Source organism: Lactuca sativa, chromosome 4 (genome assembly GCF_002870075.4).
Source record: "Lactuca sativa cultivar Salinas chromosome 4, Lsat_Salinas_v11, whole genome shotgun sequence".
NCBI lineage: Eukaryota > Viridiplantae > Streptophyta > Magnoliopsida > Asterales > Asteraceae > Lactuca > Lactuca sativa.
In genome coordinates this window covers 402,879,467-402,893,906 of record NC_056626.2, presented here as the reverse complement: position 1 = coordinate 402,893,906, position 14,440 = coordinate 402,879,467, and the positions used below count along the sequence as shown (strand labels likewise).

The window sequence follows — 14,440 nt, the reverse complement described above, 5'->3', positions numbered from 1 at the left end:
GTTATACATACATACAGAGGTTTAATCAAACAAAAAATCTAAATAAAACAAAAACTTATGCACACTATAATGTGAACTCAATTATATAGTTTAATTATAAACATCGGTTACTATTGGGTGTCTCTTAACTACTCAATTTTATCAGAAAAACGTATCCTTAGCATCTGTCTGCCCATCTTCGTATCAGAAAAAGCTCTTCAAGCTCACATTGCCTTTTTCATAACAGCTTTTTGTATAGCCTTTTAACTCCGTTCTCATCCTACAAAACAAAATCAGACAATTATACATAATATTACACACACAAGTAAAATAAATGAGACAAATTACAAGAATAAAAACAAAACAAAAATACTATGAGAAATCACAAGCAAACAACAAACAATGGAATGATTATTACCGGTTCATCTTTTTGTCTTCAATTGCATATACAAAATCAAATCAACTTTTACATATTTGCAACAATCAAAGGAGGCCAATGATTTTGATTAAAAAAAATGTCACACTGAATCGATCTAACACTAACAAAAATCGACATATAAATTCATCAAGAGTGGACTTCCGAGAATGGCTTCGACAGGTTAGACGGAGTACAATGGAGAAGCCGATGGTAGCGAATAACTATAAATGATGGCTGAGAGAGTGGTGGTGGCGTTAACAAGAAAATGAGAACGATAAGGGGGACACGGTTAGTTGTGGTGGTGACGGTGCACGATTTGCCGGATGTATGAAACGGGTTGCAGAGAGAAGAGGGAAAGGGGTCGTGTGTGAGAGAGAGCGGTTGAGAAGAGTGATTAGCGTTTTTGAGTATGTTTATGTTTTGTGTTATCCCTTGCCACTTACCAGCCATCAGATCAAATATCAAATGAATGGTCCTGATTAAACATGTTGGCAATCCATTTAATGTGCCATGTCACAAATCCATGTGACTTTCTCTTATTTATGAAATTATAAATATACGTACCTGACCATGCATAGAAATTTGTACATCAAGCTTCATAACTTGTTTTTAAGACATTTTCTTAAGATATGCTTAATTTTATTGTACATAAGGCATAAAAATTTGTATTTAAGACATCGAAGATGTATGCTTTATAAGATGGTATATATATATATATATATATATATATATATATATATATATATATATATATATATATATTACTTTTTAAATTGCCCAAGGTTTAGGTTTATAAGTTTATATTTTTTTTTTAGTAAACTCATGGAATAGTTTAATACACACCTAGTTTAATATATAGACAAAACTGCAAAAATAGTCCCTGTGGTTTGCATTTTTTCAGGAAACAAGTCCAAACAGTGACTTTTTTTGATTCGTGGTCCTTTTGGAGTGGTTTGTATATGAAAATGGTCCCTCCGAAAATTGAAATGACCATAATACCCTTGGGGTATTTATTTTTCATTTTTCTTTCATTTTATTTTTAAATTTAATATTTATTTATATATTTTAACAATTAAATAATAAAGGATCTCTCTCTCTCTCTCTCTCTCTCTCTCTCTCTCTCTCTCTCTCTCTCTGGTTGACTGCGAAAGAAACCACCAGAGTGGTTGCAAATTCTGGCGAGATCGAAAGGGAAAAGAGCCCTCGTTCCCCTCTTCTTCCTCTGTTGCTTGGAGCCACCTAACGCACCAGGATTGTCGAGAAAACACAACCCAGAACACCTCTTTCCTTGCATAATTGTTGGATCAGAAAAGAAAGAACAGTCTATCTCCCTCGCCACCGCAGATGACAGTGACCACCCAGTTGCCGCCGTTGATGAAGAGTAAACCCACAAAGGGTCGCCGATCTAGATGGACCCCCTTCTCCCTCCTCGCGATTTTTGATCGACCACTAGACAACCTCTCTTGCTGTTTCGTCAGTTCTTTTCTCAATCTGATGAAAATGAATGCGCCTCCCCTTTCTGAATTTTGATCCACCACCAACTGAACAAGATCATCATGATTTGGATTTAGGGAATTTCTAGAAGAGTACTTTGAACTCATAACAACACCATACAAGACCTGAACCCTCTTCTCGGGTTAACTTACCCCATCCATCACATTCCACCAATCCAGAACAAATCTCAAATCTCACCGATCAAAACCATCATCTGGGGTTCAGATTAGATTTAGGGTTCTTGAGACCAATCTTCCTAAGATCATAGTACTATCTCATAATCAACATCAACCTTTTCTGGATGAAGCTTTCATTCTGTTTGTAGTACCACCGGAAATCGAGATTTGGGTGTAGTAACATCGGCGATTTGGGTGTGTTCCTACTGGAAATCAGAGAAGATGAACAGGTGAGCAAAGAAGGGGAGATTAGTGATGGGTGTGTTTCCATCTGTTCTTGATTTTAAGAGAGAGAGAGAGAGAGAGAGAGAGAGAGAGAGAGAGAGAGAGAGATAAGTGGGCCCAAATTAATTATTTAATTCCTTTTTTATTTAAATTAAATAGAAAAAACATAAAAAATATATCAGAAGGGCATTATAGTCATTTCAATTTTACGAGGGACCAAATTTACATACAAACATGGCCAAAAGGACCACGAATCAAAAAAAGTCGGGGTTTGGACTAAAACCCCAAAAAAATGCATACCACAGGGACCATTTTTGCAATTTTGTCTAATATATAAAACACACATACAAAATAAAATTAATAATTTTAGTTTAGGTTTCCCATTTCTTTCTTCATCTCAATGTGAAACGGCGACTTCTCAAATCTCACTCCCACCCAATTAAGACGTCAGGAGCCCAATCCTGCTTCGTCGACGAGACGAAGGGGTGTTTGAGGTATCTTTTCAGAGGGCAAAATGATTTTTAGGAAAAGTTTCAAAAAGTCAGTTCCTGATTTTCTTTTCCTTCTCTAAAAAATCCAAACATCTTTTCTTTTATCTTTTTCCCAAAATCTTTTCTCTTTGTCTTTTTCCCAAAATTCCCCTCTCAAAAATATCACAAACACCCCGAAGACAGAGTTACCGGCCGCCTGTGGATGCCCTTCCGTCTCACCGCCTGTCGACGCCCTTCCGCCTCACCTCCGGTCTTCATGTCACGAGCTTCGTTTTGCTAGAAATCGACTCGACAGTCGACTGTGTTTCATGGATACTCGACTATAACTTCACAGTTCACATCCCCTCGACCGACGACACCTTAGTAAGTGGTTATTTCAATTTCTGAATTTCTGATCCATTTGAGAGTTTCCGATTTTTGTGAATTTGCTGTTATTTCTCATATCTATGATGTTGCTGTGAATTTCCGATTTGTGATGTTCCTGTGATGTTCTGATTTCTATGATGTTCCTGTGATTTCTCATATCCGTCATCAATGTAATTTGATGACATCCCTAAATTAGACCCTTTTTCATTCCACTAACAGTTAATACCGTTGAAAGTCATTTGGTATCTACAATATCATCTTTATGTGAGAAAGCTACTTACTTGGGAAGCTGTTAGAGTGGAATTATAGTGCAAGATCCAATTTGATCATCATAATGTAATAATTGGAAAGTATAAAGCCATAATTCGTTAAATTTATAGAATATAAGGTATTTCTCGAGAAAAGTTAGATTTAAAAAATGTCTTAATAAGAAAAAAAAAAAACTAAAAGCATAATGTTGTTATAACTGAAAGTATAATGCTAAAACTGGTAACTAAAATGAAATAAGTTTAGATTTTAAAATTATTTTGATAGGAAAAAGCTTCAACTACAATATGCTTTTAGCAGGTTAATTTTTGAAAGTACCATGTATTATTGGTTATATTTTCAATGTAAAACTATTGGGAAAAAATATAAAAACCACATGGCCTTAACAAGAAAAAAAATTTAAAGTAAAGCTATTAGGAAAAAATATAAAAACCACATGGCCTTAACAAGGAAAAAATTTAAAGTATAGTATAAGCTGTAACCAAGAAAGAAGCATATTAAATAAAATAAAAGTATGTCTTGAGGTTAGACTTTGAAAATATAATGCTATAAAGGCAAGTAAGAAAAAAATAAAAGTAATAAATAGATTGTGAGAATAAAATGCTATAATTGAAAGTATAAAAAATAACTCGTTAATTTTTAAAACTACAAGCTTCTTAATAATAGAAAAATAGAATGTATTTTTTCCTGAATGACGTATGAATAAAAAAACAAAGAATAATATGCAACCAAAATCGAACAAGTTCAATTTTTTAAAGTGCAGTGTTTGAAGAAAACAATGTTTTATTTCTTTGTAGGAAATAAAGTAGAAGTACAATGTCTTAATAAGTAAGATATTGAAAGTACAGCAATAGAAATGATATGATTTTCAATGAACAATAACTTAATTGGATAGAAAAATAATAATAGCATATTGTGTTAATAGAAAAAATGTAGATTCTGAATCAAACAAGTTTATAATGTATTTATTAGAAACAAATATTAAAACTATTACAATGTCTTAAAAGAAACAAAGAAAAGTATAATGATACAATTAGTAAAAAAAACAACTTTACATTTTCAAATGCAATGTTTTAATATACTGGAAAATAGAATGTCATAATACGAAAAAAGTGGTTCGACTTTAAAACTGTAACTTAAAGGATAACACTAAAACTGGTTTGATTCTCAAAGTATAATGTGTCCTAAAAAGAAAAATGTCTTAATGGGAAAAAAGTAAAAGTATGGAGCTATATGTGGTAACAAAAGTAAATAAATAAAAAAGATTTTCAAATTAGAATGTCATGGATTAGATTCTCAAAGTTTAATAAAAGTAAGCTGTCTTAATTTGTTTGATTTAGAAAGAATGCACAATGTTATATTATATTTTGATACTAGACTTTGATTTTTTTTTTCTTATTCATAATAGATAATATTATGTAAAAATACTTTGTTTACAGACCCATAGGTGTGCTAATAAAAGTTTAGTGACCACTTTGGAACATAACATAAAGTATTATTAAAACCGATTAAACCTATAATAGTATTGGTAACAAAAAACAAACAAGTTTAGATATTGGAGATACAATGTATAGTTGTCTAGGTTTTTACAATACAAGGTTTTAATGAAAAAGTAATTAAATCTACAATATGTCTTAATAGGAAAAGAAATTTCAAGTATATTTACTATTAGATGCTAAGCAAAATAGAACACATATAGATTGAGAATGTACAAAAAGTATAAATAGATAAATAAGTAAAAGTACAATGTCTTAATACATTAAATTTTGGAAGTATAATGCTATGATTGGTTAATAATAGAAAAAATATCGAACTTGCAATGTCATAATTAAAAAAAAAAAATTAAAGTTAGCGAAAATCAAACATGTTCAAATTATTATCAAAGTAGAATATTATGCAAGGCTATAATGTTTTAATGTGTTGGATTTTAAAAGTATAATGCTATTAAGTTTTCAAAATATGATATCTTTATAGAAAAAAAAACATTAGTACAAAGTTTTAATATGCTAAATGTTTAAGATGCAATGTCTTAAATGAAAAAAAAAGTATGTTTTACCTTTACAATGTCAATGTCTTAAATAAGAAAAATAAGGCATTCACTAATCAGATAAACTAAGAACATGATGAAAGGCTTAAAGCATTCTGGAAGAATACTTGTATCAATCAATTATCGGGAACATTTACATCCAAATGCGTATTATAGTTTATTTATTGTTAATTGATCATTTTTTCAAGGTTTTGATTGTGTAGATTATGTAATTAGGATCCAATTGACATATATTTATTGTTATTTATACTCACTCTATGCGGTTGTTTGTTATGTTTAGATTAAACTTTATGGACATCAAATTATTGGTATTACATGTCTATGCAGTATGCAGGAAAGTAAAAATATATGAAAATAGAAAAAAACAAAAAAACCATAAACCGGGTTGACCCGGGTTTTAAAACATTGAATGCAGGGCAACAAAGGGAGATTTTGTGCTCCTAAAAAACGCAGATGCAGGGCTCCATGGCTTCTTCCGTCTTTTCTCTGCCTACAACACTCAGGGGGTGTTTGGCTTAGCTTTTAAAATCCTAAAAGTCCTTTTTGGAAAAATTGTAAAAAGTCAGGATTTCCAGACTTTTCCAAAAAGTTCATTTTCCTTGTATAAAATCTCCAAAAGTAACTTTTAAAATCAGCTTTTGCCAAACATCTTTTGCCTTTTTTTCTTTTTCAAAAAGGACTTTTGGACTTGAAAAGCTAAGCCAAACACCCTCTCAAAGCTCAAAGACAAAGACCCGCTCTTCTTCCATGCCCTAATTTCATTCAACCTCACTTAACCTTCAAATTTCCCAGGTATGAATGTCTTCGGTTTCTAATTAATTAATAAGTAAATGTTTCTGCCTTTGATTACTCAAAATTCGTTTCGGTTAACAGATTAGGGATTTCTTATTCAAAAAGAAAAGAATCAAGACTTGTGATTTCTTGTTTGGTTGAAGATAATCCTGAAGCGTGTCAAGAATCAAATCCCGTATGTACATCTCTCTTCTTTTTAATTTGTTGTCTTGTTATAATCATTTGCAAAGACATTTCCAACTTGTTGAAAATTATTGATGAATTTGGCATTAAAGTGAGTAACCCTGGAATTGACTGCAAATAATTAGAATTTTAGTTGCTACTGAATTGAGAGTTAGATTTGGTTTTGTATGATTGATAATAGGGGTTTGTGTTTAGAATCAAACAAAGTTCATATAATTTGTTACTTTACTAATTATGTTCAAGCCAAAAGGATACAATTTCAAGATAATGCAGTTAAAAACGATAAAACATTTCATATATATATATATATATATATATATATATATATATATATATATATATATATATATATATATATATTTCTTAATTCATAATTTCTTGACTTAAAATTGTTGTTTGTTTGAACATGGAAACTTGCAGGGAGCAACAATAGATCTCAAACTCCCAAGAAGAAGCTTGTTATTACATTTTACCTGCAATTCTTGTGGTGAAAGATCAAAAAAGCTCATAAACAGATTAGCTTTTGAAAAAGGGACAGTTTTTGTACAGGTATTTGTTCTGTTTCATTTTCTCAATATCACAAATTCAGTGAAAAATGTTTTTTTTTTTTTTTTTATTCTCATGTATGGATTATTTTGTTTTCAGTGCACAGGGTGTTTGCAGTATCACAAACTTGTTGACAATCTGAATCTTGTGGTTGAATATGATTTAAGGGAGGAAACAGATATGAGTTCTGATACAACAGATCAAGTTTAGGAAATCAACATGAGTTTATATTTATGCTGTAAATTTTGATCTGGATTTTGCTTTTGCATAGATATATATTTATTTGCAAGGAGTTTTGAATCATATAATGGTTGGAAAACATACAACTTGATAAAAGGAGAATCCAATGAACAAAAATGCTAACTTTTAATTACATCTTCACTGGAGAGTGTACCTCTTTTTAATGTGTGAAAATCACACTTTGACCATTTTGCCCCTGTTTCATCATATCTTAAAGGTAATCATTTGGTGGTTTTCAGCTGCAATTGGATCCAAGTTTAAAGATACGTAGGTGGGGTGGGGTAGTCTTTCCACTACTTTGACCATTTTACTCCTATTTGTTTTTTATAGTGTGGGGATGTTTTGGTGCCATATGGTTAAACGTTTCATCCACAGTTCATCCGTTTTTTTAAGACCCGGTGCTTTCAGATTTCAACGTTGTTGGTGGAAGAGTTTTCCCATACTTTGACCATTTTACCCTTATTGGTTGGGTTTATATGTATAGCTATTAGTTCTCAGTTATTACTATTGGAAAATGTATCTATTTTTTTTTTGTCAATATAATCAACCACTTAGATTCTAGCAAATGTTTTGAGTTTTGGTATAATGCAATTAACCTCAGTTCAATAATAATTCATTTTAATTCCTTGTTATATATAACACCTCAAATCTTTATTATTTTTTTGACAAATTAATTTGTTTAATTTTTATCTATGATATTAAATAGTCAAATCTGTAATGGCTATATAATATTTTTATTGTTTTTTAAAATTTATAATTATATACATATTGACACCGTTGTACTTTTTAGGGTTTAGGGTTTTATGGTTTTCAACTTTTTAGGGTTTAGGGTTTTATGGTTTTCAAGATTTAAAAAGTTTCATTTTGATTTTTTTTTTGAAGATTGTTTCTTGATGTGGATGGATGAAATGGGTCTGATAAACCAGCTGCCCCTGTCCACCCATTCCACCCCAACATGAGTGTAAGAAGAGGGGTATTATCGTCACAATGTGCAGATGTGATGCAACAGTTTTTTCAGTTAAGGAGAAAGAAGAATGAGAAGAAAGTTGAAACTGAAACTCCACCACCTTCATGTCTTCCGATTGTCACAAATCGTCGTCATCATCATCATTCCAAGTTGTTGAGTAAGATTCATGGTGCATTTAATATCATGTTTTGTTTATAGATGAGATCTTTCTTCATTGTATTTAGTATTCTTTTTGGTAATGTGTTTGTGTGATTTAAAAACCATGTTGTGATTGGTTTATCTTTTTATGATATGTAAGTTTAATAGTTTTCATTTTAAATTAATTTTAGTTGAAGTATTGTTGAAAACTAAATGCATTTTGTTAAATATCTGAACGTGAATTAAATAAAATATTTTCAAGTATACTTTATAAATGGGATAAGTAAACGTGCATATGTTTTTTTATTTATTTCCTGTAAAGTAAAGAATAAAAACAAATCTGACTAATATAACTATATATAATATAGATATTTTTATAATTAATAAAATAATAGAAAAATGTTTTCGTATGAAGCTATTTAAATTACCAGCCAAAAGTGAATCTCATTAATTCGTATGCCACGCTAACTTATCATTTAAAAAAAATCTAGAGTATAGTATATATTTAATAATGTTAGCAAAATAAAAGATAAAATTATTATATAGATAGTTTGAAAATTGTGAAAAAAATGATAAAAAGTATTATATTACAGTTACAAATTTCATATTTAATATTAGATTTTAAAATTAAATAAATTAATTATTCAATATGTATATAATTATAAAATTTAAAAAACAATAAAAATATTATATAGCATTACGGATTTGACTATTTAATATCATAGATAAAAATTAAACAAATTAATTTGTCAAAAAAATAATAAAGATTTGAGGTATATATAACAAGGAATTAAAATGAATTATTATTGAACTGAGGTTAATTGCACTATACCAAAACTCAAAACATTTGCTAGAATCTAAGTGGTTGATTATATTGACAAAAAAAAAAGATACATTTTCCAATAGTTATATAACTGAGAACTAATAAAGATTTGTCAAAAAAATTAAACAAATTAATTTGTCAAAAAAATAATAAAGATTTGAGGTGTTATATATAACAATGAATTAAAATGAATTATTATTAAACTGAGGTTAATTGCACTATACCAAAACTCAAAACATTTGCTAGAATCCAAGTGGTGGATTATATTGACAAAAAAAATAGATACATTTTCCAATAGTAATAACTGAGAACTAATAGCTATACATAAAAACCCAACCAACAAGGGTAAAATGGTCAAAGTATTGGAAACCTCTCCCACCAACAACCTTGAAATCTGAAAGCACCGGGTCATAAAAAAACAGATGAACCGTGGATGGAACGTTTAAGCATATGGCACCAAAACATCCCCACACCATAAAAATCAAACAGGGCTAAAATGGTCGAAATAATGGAAAGACCACCCCACACCACCCACTATTTATCTTTAAACTTGGATCCAATTGTAGCTGAAAACCACCAAATGATCACCTTTAAGATATGATTAAATAGGGGTAAAATGGTCAAAGTGTGATTTTCACACATTGAAAAAAGGTACACTCTCCAGTGAAGATGTAATTAAAAGTTAGCATTTTTGTTCATTGGATTCTCCTTTTATCAAGTTGTATGTTTTCCAAACATTATATGATTCAAAACTCCTTGCATATATATATATATATATATATATATATATATATATATATATATATATATATATATATATATATATATATATATATATATATATATATATATATATATATATATATATATATATATATATATATATGCGAAAACGCAAATAATTTGCGAAAACGTGAAAACATGAAAAACCTATGATATTGTGTCACCTCAACATTATATTTTGGAAAATAATTAATCCAAACTTTGAATACATAAAGATAATCGATGATAGATGAGAAATTGTTTCATATTAGCAAAGTATGATTTTTAACATTTTAATTATGAAAACATGAATTTAAAAATGATTAAGGACGTGATTTTTTTTTTTTAATAAAACCGCCTTTAAATCTATATTACCATAACATCATCTAATGTAAACTTACTATCTTTAATTTATTGCTAATAAAATTTTTTTTATAGTACATTTGTTTGATTATTATAAGATAAAATATGTTTTTGCGTTTTCGCAAGATATTTATATTTTCGCATGAACCTATATATATATATATATATATATATATATATATATATATATATATATATATATATATATATATATATATATATATATATATATATATATATATATATATATATATATATATTCAACCACAAGATTCAGATTCTCAACAAGTTTGTGATACTGCAAACACCCTATGCACTGAAAACAAATAATCCATAAATCAGAATAAAAAAATAACATTTTTCATTGAATTTTTGATATTGAGAAAATGAAACAGAACAAATACCTGTACAAAAACTGACCCTTTTCATAAGCTAATATGTTTATGAGCTTTTTTGATCTTTCACTACAAGAATTGCAGGTAAAATGTAATAACAAGCTTCTTCTTGAGAGTTTGAGGTCTATTGTTGCTCCCTGCAAGTTTCCATGTTCAAACAAACAACAATTTAAGTCAAGAACTAACAAGAAATCATGAATTAAGAAATATATTTGTGAAATGTTTTATCGTTTTTAACTGTAGGCGTTCCATTATCTTGAAATTGTATCCATTTGGCTTAAATAGAAGTAGTAAAGTAACAAATTATATTTTGATTATTTGTTAGCAACTAAAATTCTAACTCTCAATTTAGTAGCAACTAAAATTCTAATTATTTGCAGTTAATTCCAGGGTTACTTTATTGCCAAATTCATCAATAAGTTCGAAATGTAATTGCGAATGATTATAACAAACTAAAAAGAGATGTACATACGAGATTTGATTCATGAGAGCCAGAAGATCCTTCCGATTCTTGACACGCTTCAGGATTATTTTCAACCAAACAAGAAATCACAAGTCTTGATTCCTTTCTTTTTGAATAAGAAATCCCTAATCTGTTAACCAAAATGAATTTTGAGTAATCAAAGGCAGGAGCACTTATTTGAGCGCTTGTTAATAAATTTAGTAATACTAAGAAAACTAGATTAGAAACCGAAGACATACCTGAGAAATTTGAAGGTTAAGTCAGGTTGAATGAAATTAGGACATGGAAGAAGGGCGAGTCTTTGTCTTTGAGCTTTGAGCGTTGTAAATAACCAAGGAAGAGAAAATACGGAAGAAGCCATGGAGCCCTGCATCTATGATTTTTAGGATCACAAAATCTCCCATCGTTGCCCTGCATTCAATGTTTTAAAACCAGTCCCGGTTTTTTTCCATATATTTTTACTTTCCTGCATACTGCATAGACATGTAATACCAATAATTTGATGTCCACAAAGTTTAATCTAAACATAACAAACAACCACAAAGTTTAAATACCCATTTGGATGTAAATGTTCCCGACAATTAATTGATACATGTATTCTTCCAGAATGCTTTAAGCCTTTCATCATGTTCTTAGTTTATCTGATTAGTGTATGCCTTATTTTATTTGAACTTCATAATTATATCAATTAGGCTATAAATGCAAACAACAATGGCTATATGCATTTAAGTTGGTGTTCTTCAACCATCATTGTTTTACTTCTATTGTGCATCATACGGGCTTTAAAAGATGTAATTGATGGTTTTGGGTGCCTAATTCAGTAAAAGCTTCTTTGTGGTACTTGATGTAGTGTTATCTGCATCAAGAACTAGATCAAGCAATGGTTCCATGTATAGGATCACATGTTTTTTTTATTATTTCCTGTTTCAAGAATTAATGTAGCTACTTTTAGAAAATCTTTTCTTCATTTGTTGATTGACATTGGAATAGAAGGCCACACCACGATTCCTGAATGGTTTTGGTTCTAGTCAATTGGAGAAGAAAAGAAAACAGATTTCAAAAGATGAAATCGGTAGGAGAAGTCTAGAAGAACCAATGTCATTGTTTTGCAGGAGAAAGATGAAACATGAAAACTCACCTTCGATAGAACTGAGATTCACCGAAGAACCGAAGTCGTTGGAGTGGAGAAGAACCGATGTCGTTGTTTTGCAGTCGCTTCTTCACCTCGTTGCTTTCTTTTCCTGGAGAAGAACCGAAGTTGTTTATCCTAGAGGGATGTTACTCACTTAACTATCCAAGCCCTAATAAACGGGCCAATCCGGTTTTTATCGGTTCGAAATACATGGTTCAACCATGATTTAGGGTAAACCCAGACGATTCGATCTGGCCTGTATTTTTACAAAAGTCCGTTCTCAATTGACTCGCCTACCCCGGGTCCCGGGTCACGGTTCAACTGGTTGAACCGGCCGGGTCGACCCGAGTTTTAAAACATTGCCTGCATTTGACTGCTCTTTGGCGTAGGAAATCAAAATGACAAACCGACCCCTTTATCACCATATACAAATAATACATCGACTACTCTTGGGGAATTACAAGTGCTTTTATGAATTTTTAATTTTAGGGTTTATGGTTTACCAATAAGAGAAAAATAGCTATTTTTTAATAAAAGTTTCTATATAATATATATATATATATATATATATATATATATATATATATATATATATATATATATATATATATATTTTTTTTAAGTAACCATTAATTTTAGACAAAATTACATAGATAGTCCATGCTTTACAAATAGCCACAAACTAAGTCTTTAACCTTTTTTTTTTATTTAAATGAATGATCTCTATGTTTTCTAAAATTTGCACGAATGGCACTAATGCCTTTCACATTGTCTTATTCTAATCATTAACCCAAAACATGTGTCATGCTAATGGTACTTATGCCTTTCACATTGTCTTATTTTAATGATTAACCAAAATCATGTGCCATTGGTATTTTAGTATTTTATTGTTGTTAAATACCCAAGTACACTATTCACTATTACAATATATATATATATATATATATATATATATATATATATATATATATATATATATATATATATATATATATATATATATATATATATATATATATATATATATATATATATATATATATATATATATATAACACCCCAAAGTTTGGAAAGTCAAGAAAAGAAAGAAGACCTCAATTTTAAGGAGAGACTCGGTGAGTCCGAGCGGGATCCGGGTTGAGGTGTTAGCGACCGACTCGGCGAGTCGGCCAAGGAGACTCGACGAGTTGGGTCTGAGCGAGGAAAACCCTAAATCCGGGACATGGAGCCTATTTAAGCGTCTCATTCTCTTTCCTAGGGTTCCTTTAGTGCCTCTTTACCCCCAGAACATCAACCCTAGCCGCCATATCCGTTTTTGAGCTAGATCTTGCATTGAAGAGAGCACTAAAAGCTTGGAAAAGGAAGAAAAGCCTTGGAAGTGCAAGAAGGGACTGTAGATCTGAGATTGAGAAGATATTTCAGATCAATTGGAGGTAATAAGCTGTTGATTCCCTTTGCATCTAGATCTATTCTTTTGTGTGAGTTTTGGTCATTATTGGTATGATTTGTAACCAATTCGAGTTAGAGGTTCAGATCTGAGGTTGCTACCTCAGATCCATGTTGGTTTTGGTCTTGAATCCCCTAAAGTATCAGCCCTTGGTATGTTGAAGAAACATGTTTGCCATAAACCCTATTTTAGTGTGTTTTGAGCATATATCTCTCAATCTACACGTAAAGTTTGCCACTTTACGTGGGGAATAGGCCCTAGAAGAATGGATCTATGAGTTGGAAGTTCTGTTTGGCTCGAAAAGCCACTGCATGGTTGGAGGACTGGATAGACTCGGCGAGTCCTTCGAGTGGACTCGGTGAGTAGCTTGAAGATGAGGAGGAACTCGACGAGTAGGATGAACAGCTCGTCGAGTCGGATGAAGTTAGGCATGGACTCGGCGAGTTGGATGAACAACTCGACGAGTTGGTTGAAGATTGTCTAGGACTCGGCGAGTCTGTTCTTGGACTCGGCGAGTCAGATCGCGAAACCCTAAACCCCTTTGAGTTGAAACTCGAATCAGTGAGTCGGGTGGTGACTCAGCGAGTTGGACAGGACAGGACTTGGAACTAGTTGGACTCGGTGAGTCATGGACTGACTCGGCGAGTCGAGTCGCGAATAAGAAAGACCCTGAGCGTATGAACTCGGCGAGTCAGTAGGTAGACTCGGCGAGTAGGGTTGACTTGG

General features: G+C 31.0%; 2 protein-coding genes across 4 annotated transcripts; one reads left to right on the top strand and one right to left on the bottom strand.

Annotated features, from left to right (window-relative positions):
- Positions 1–2,680: 2,680 nt before the first annotated feature.
- Positions 2,681–7,365, top strand: LOC111920490 (uncharacterized). The gene is made up of 6 exons (XM_052770720.1): positions 2,681–3,146; positions 5,879–5,965; positions 6,180–6,255; positions 6,337–6,430; positions 6,859–6,987; positions 7,084–7,365. The coding sequence occupies exons 2-6, from the start codon at positions 5,917–5,919 to the stop codon at positions 7,192–7,194; spliced, it is 459 nt and encodes a 152-aa protein (XP_052626680.1). The 5' UTR covers positions 2,681–3,146; positions 5,879–5,916; the 3' UTR covers positions 7,195–7,365.
- A 1,965-nt stretch (positions 7,366–9,330) lies between these two features.
- LOC111920488 (uncharacterized) lies at positions 9,331–12,399 on the bottom strand. 3 transcript variants are annotated; one of them, XM_042901542.1, is made up of 4 exons: positions 11,375–12,390; positions 11,145–11,265; positions 10,682–10,809; positions 9,331–9,718 (listed from the first exon to the last, which is right to left on the bottom strand). In XM_042901542.1, the coding sequence occupies exons 1-4, from the start codon at positions 11,506–11,508 to the stop codon at positions 9,697–9,699; spliced, it is 405 nt and encodes a 134-aa protein (XP_042757476.1). In that variant the 5' UTR covers positions 11,509–12,390; the 3' UTR covers positions 9,331–9,696. The 3 variants fall into 3 exon arrangements, with proteins under 3 accessions (XP_042757476.1, XP_042757475.1, XP_042757477.1); XM_042901541.2 differs by lacking the exon at positions 9,331–9,718 and having other exon boundaries at positions 10,550–10,809; positions 11,375–11,608; positions 12,274–12,399; XM_042901543.2 differs by lacking the exon at positions 9,331–9,718 and having other exon boundaries at positions 10,550–10,809.
- Positions 12,400–14,440: the final 2,041 nt, after the last annotated feature.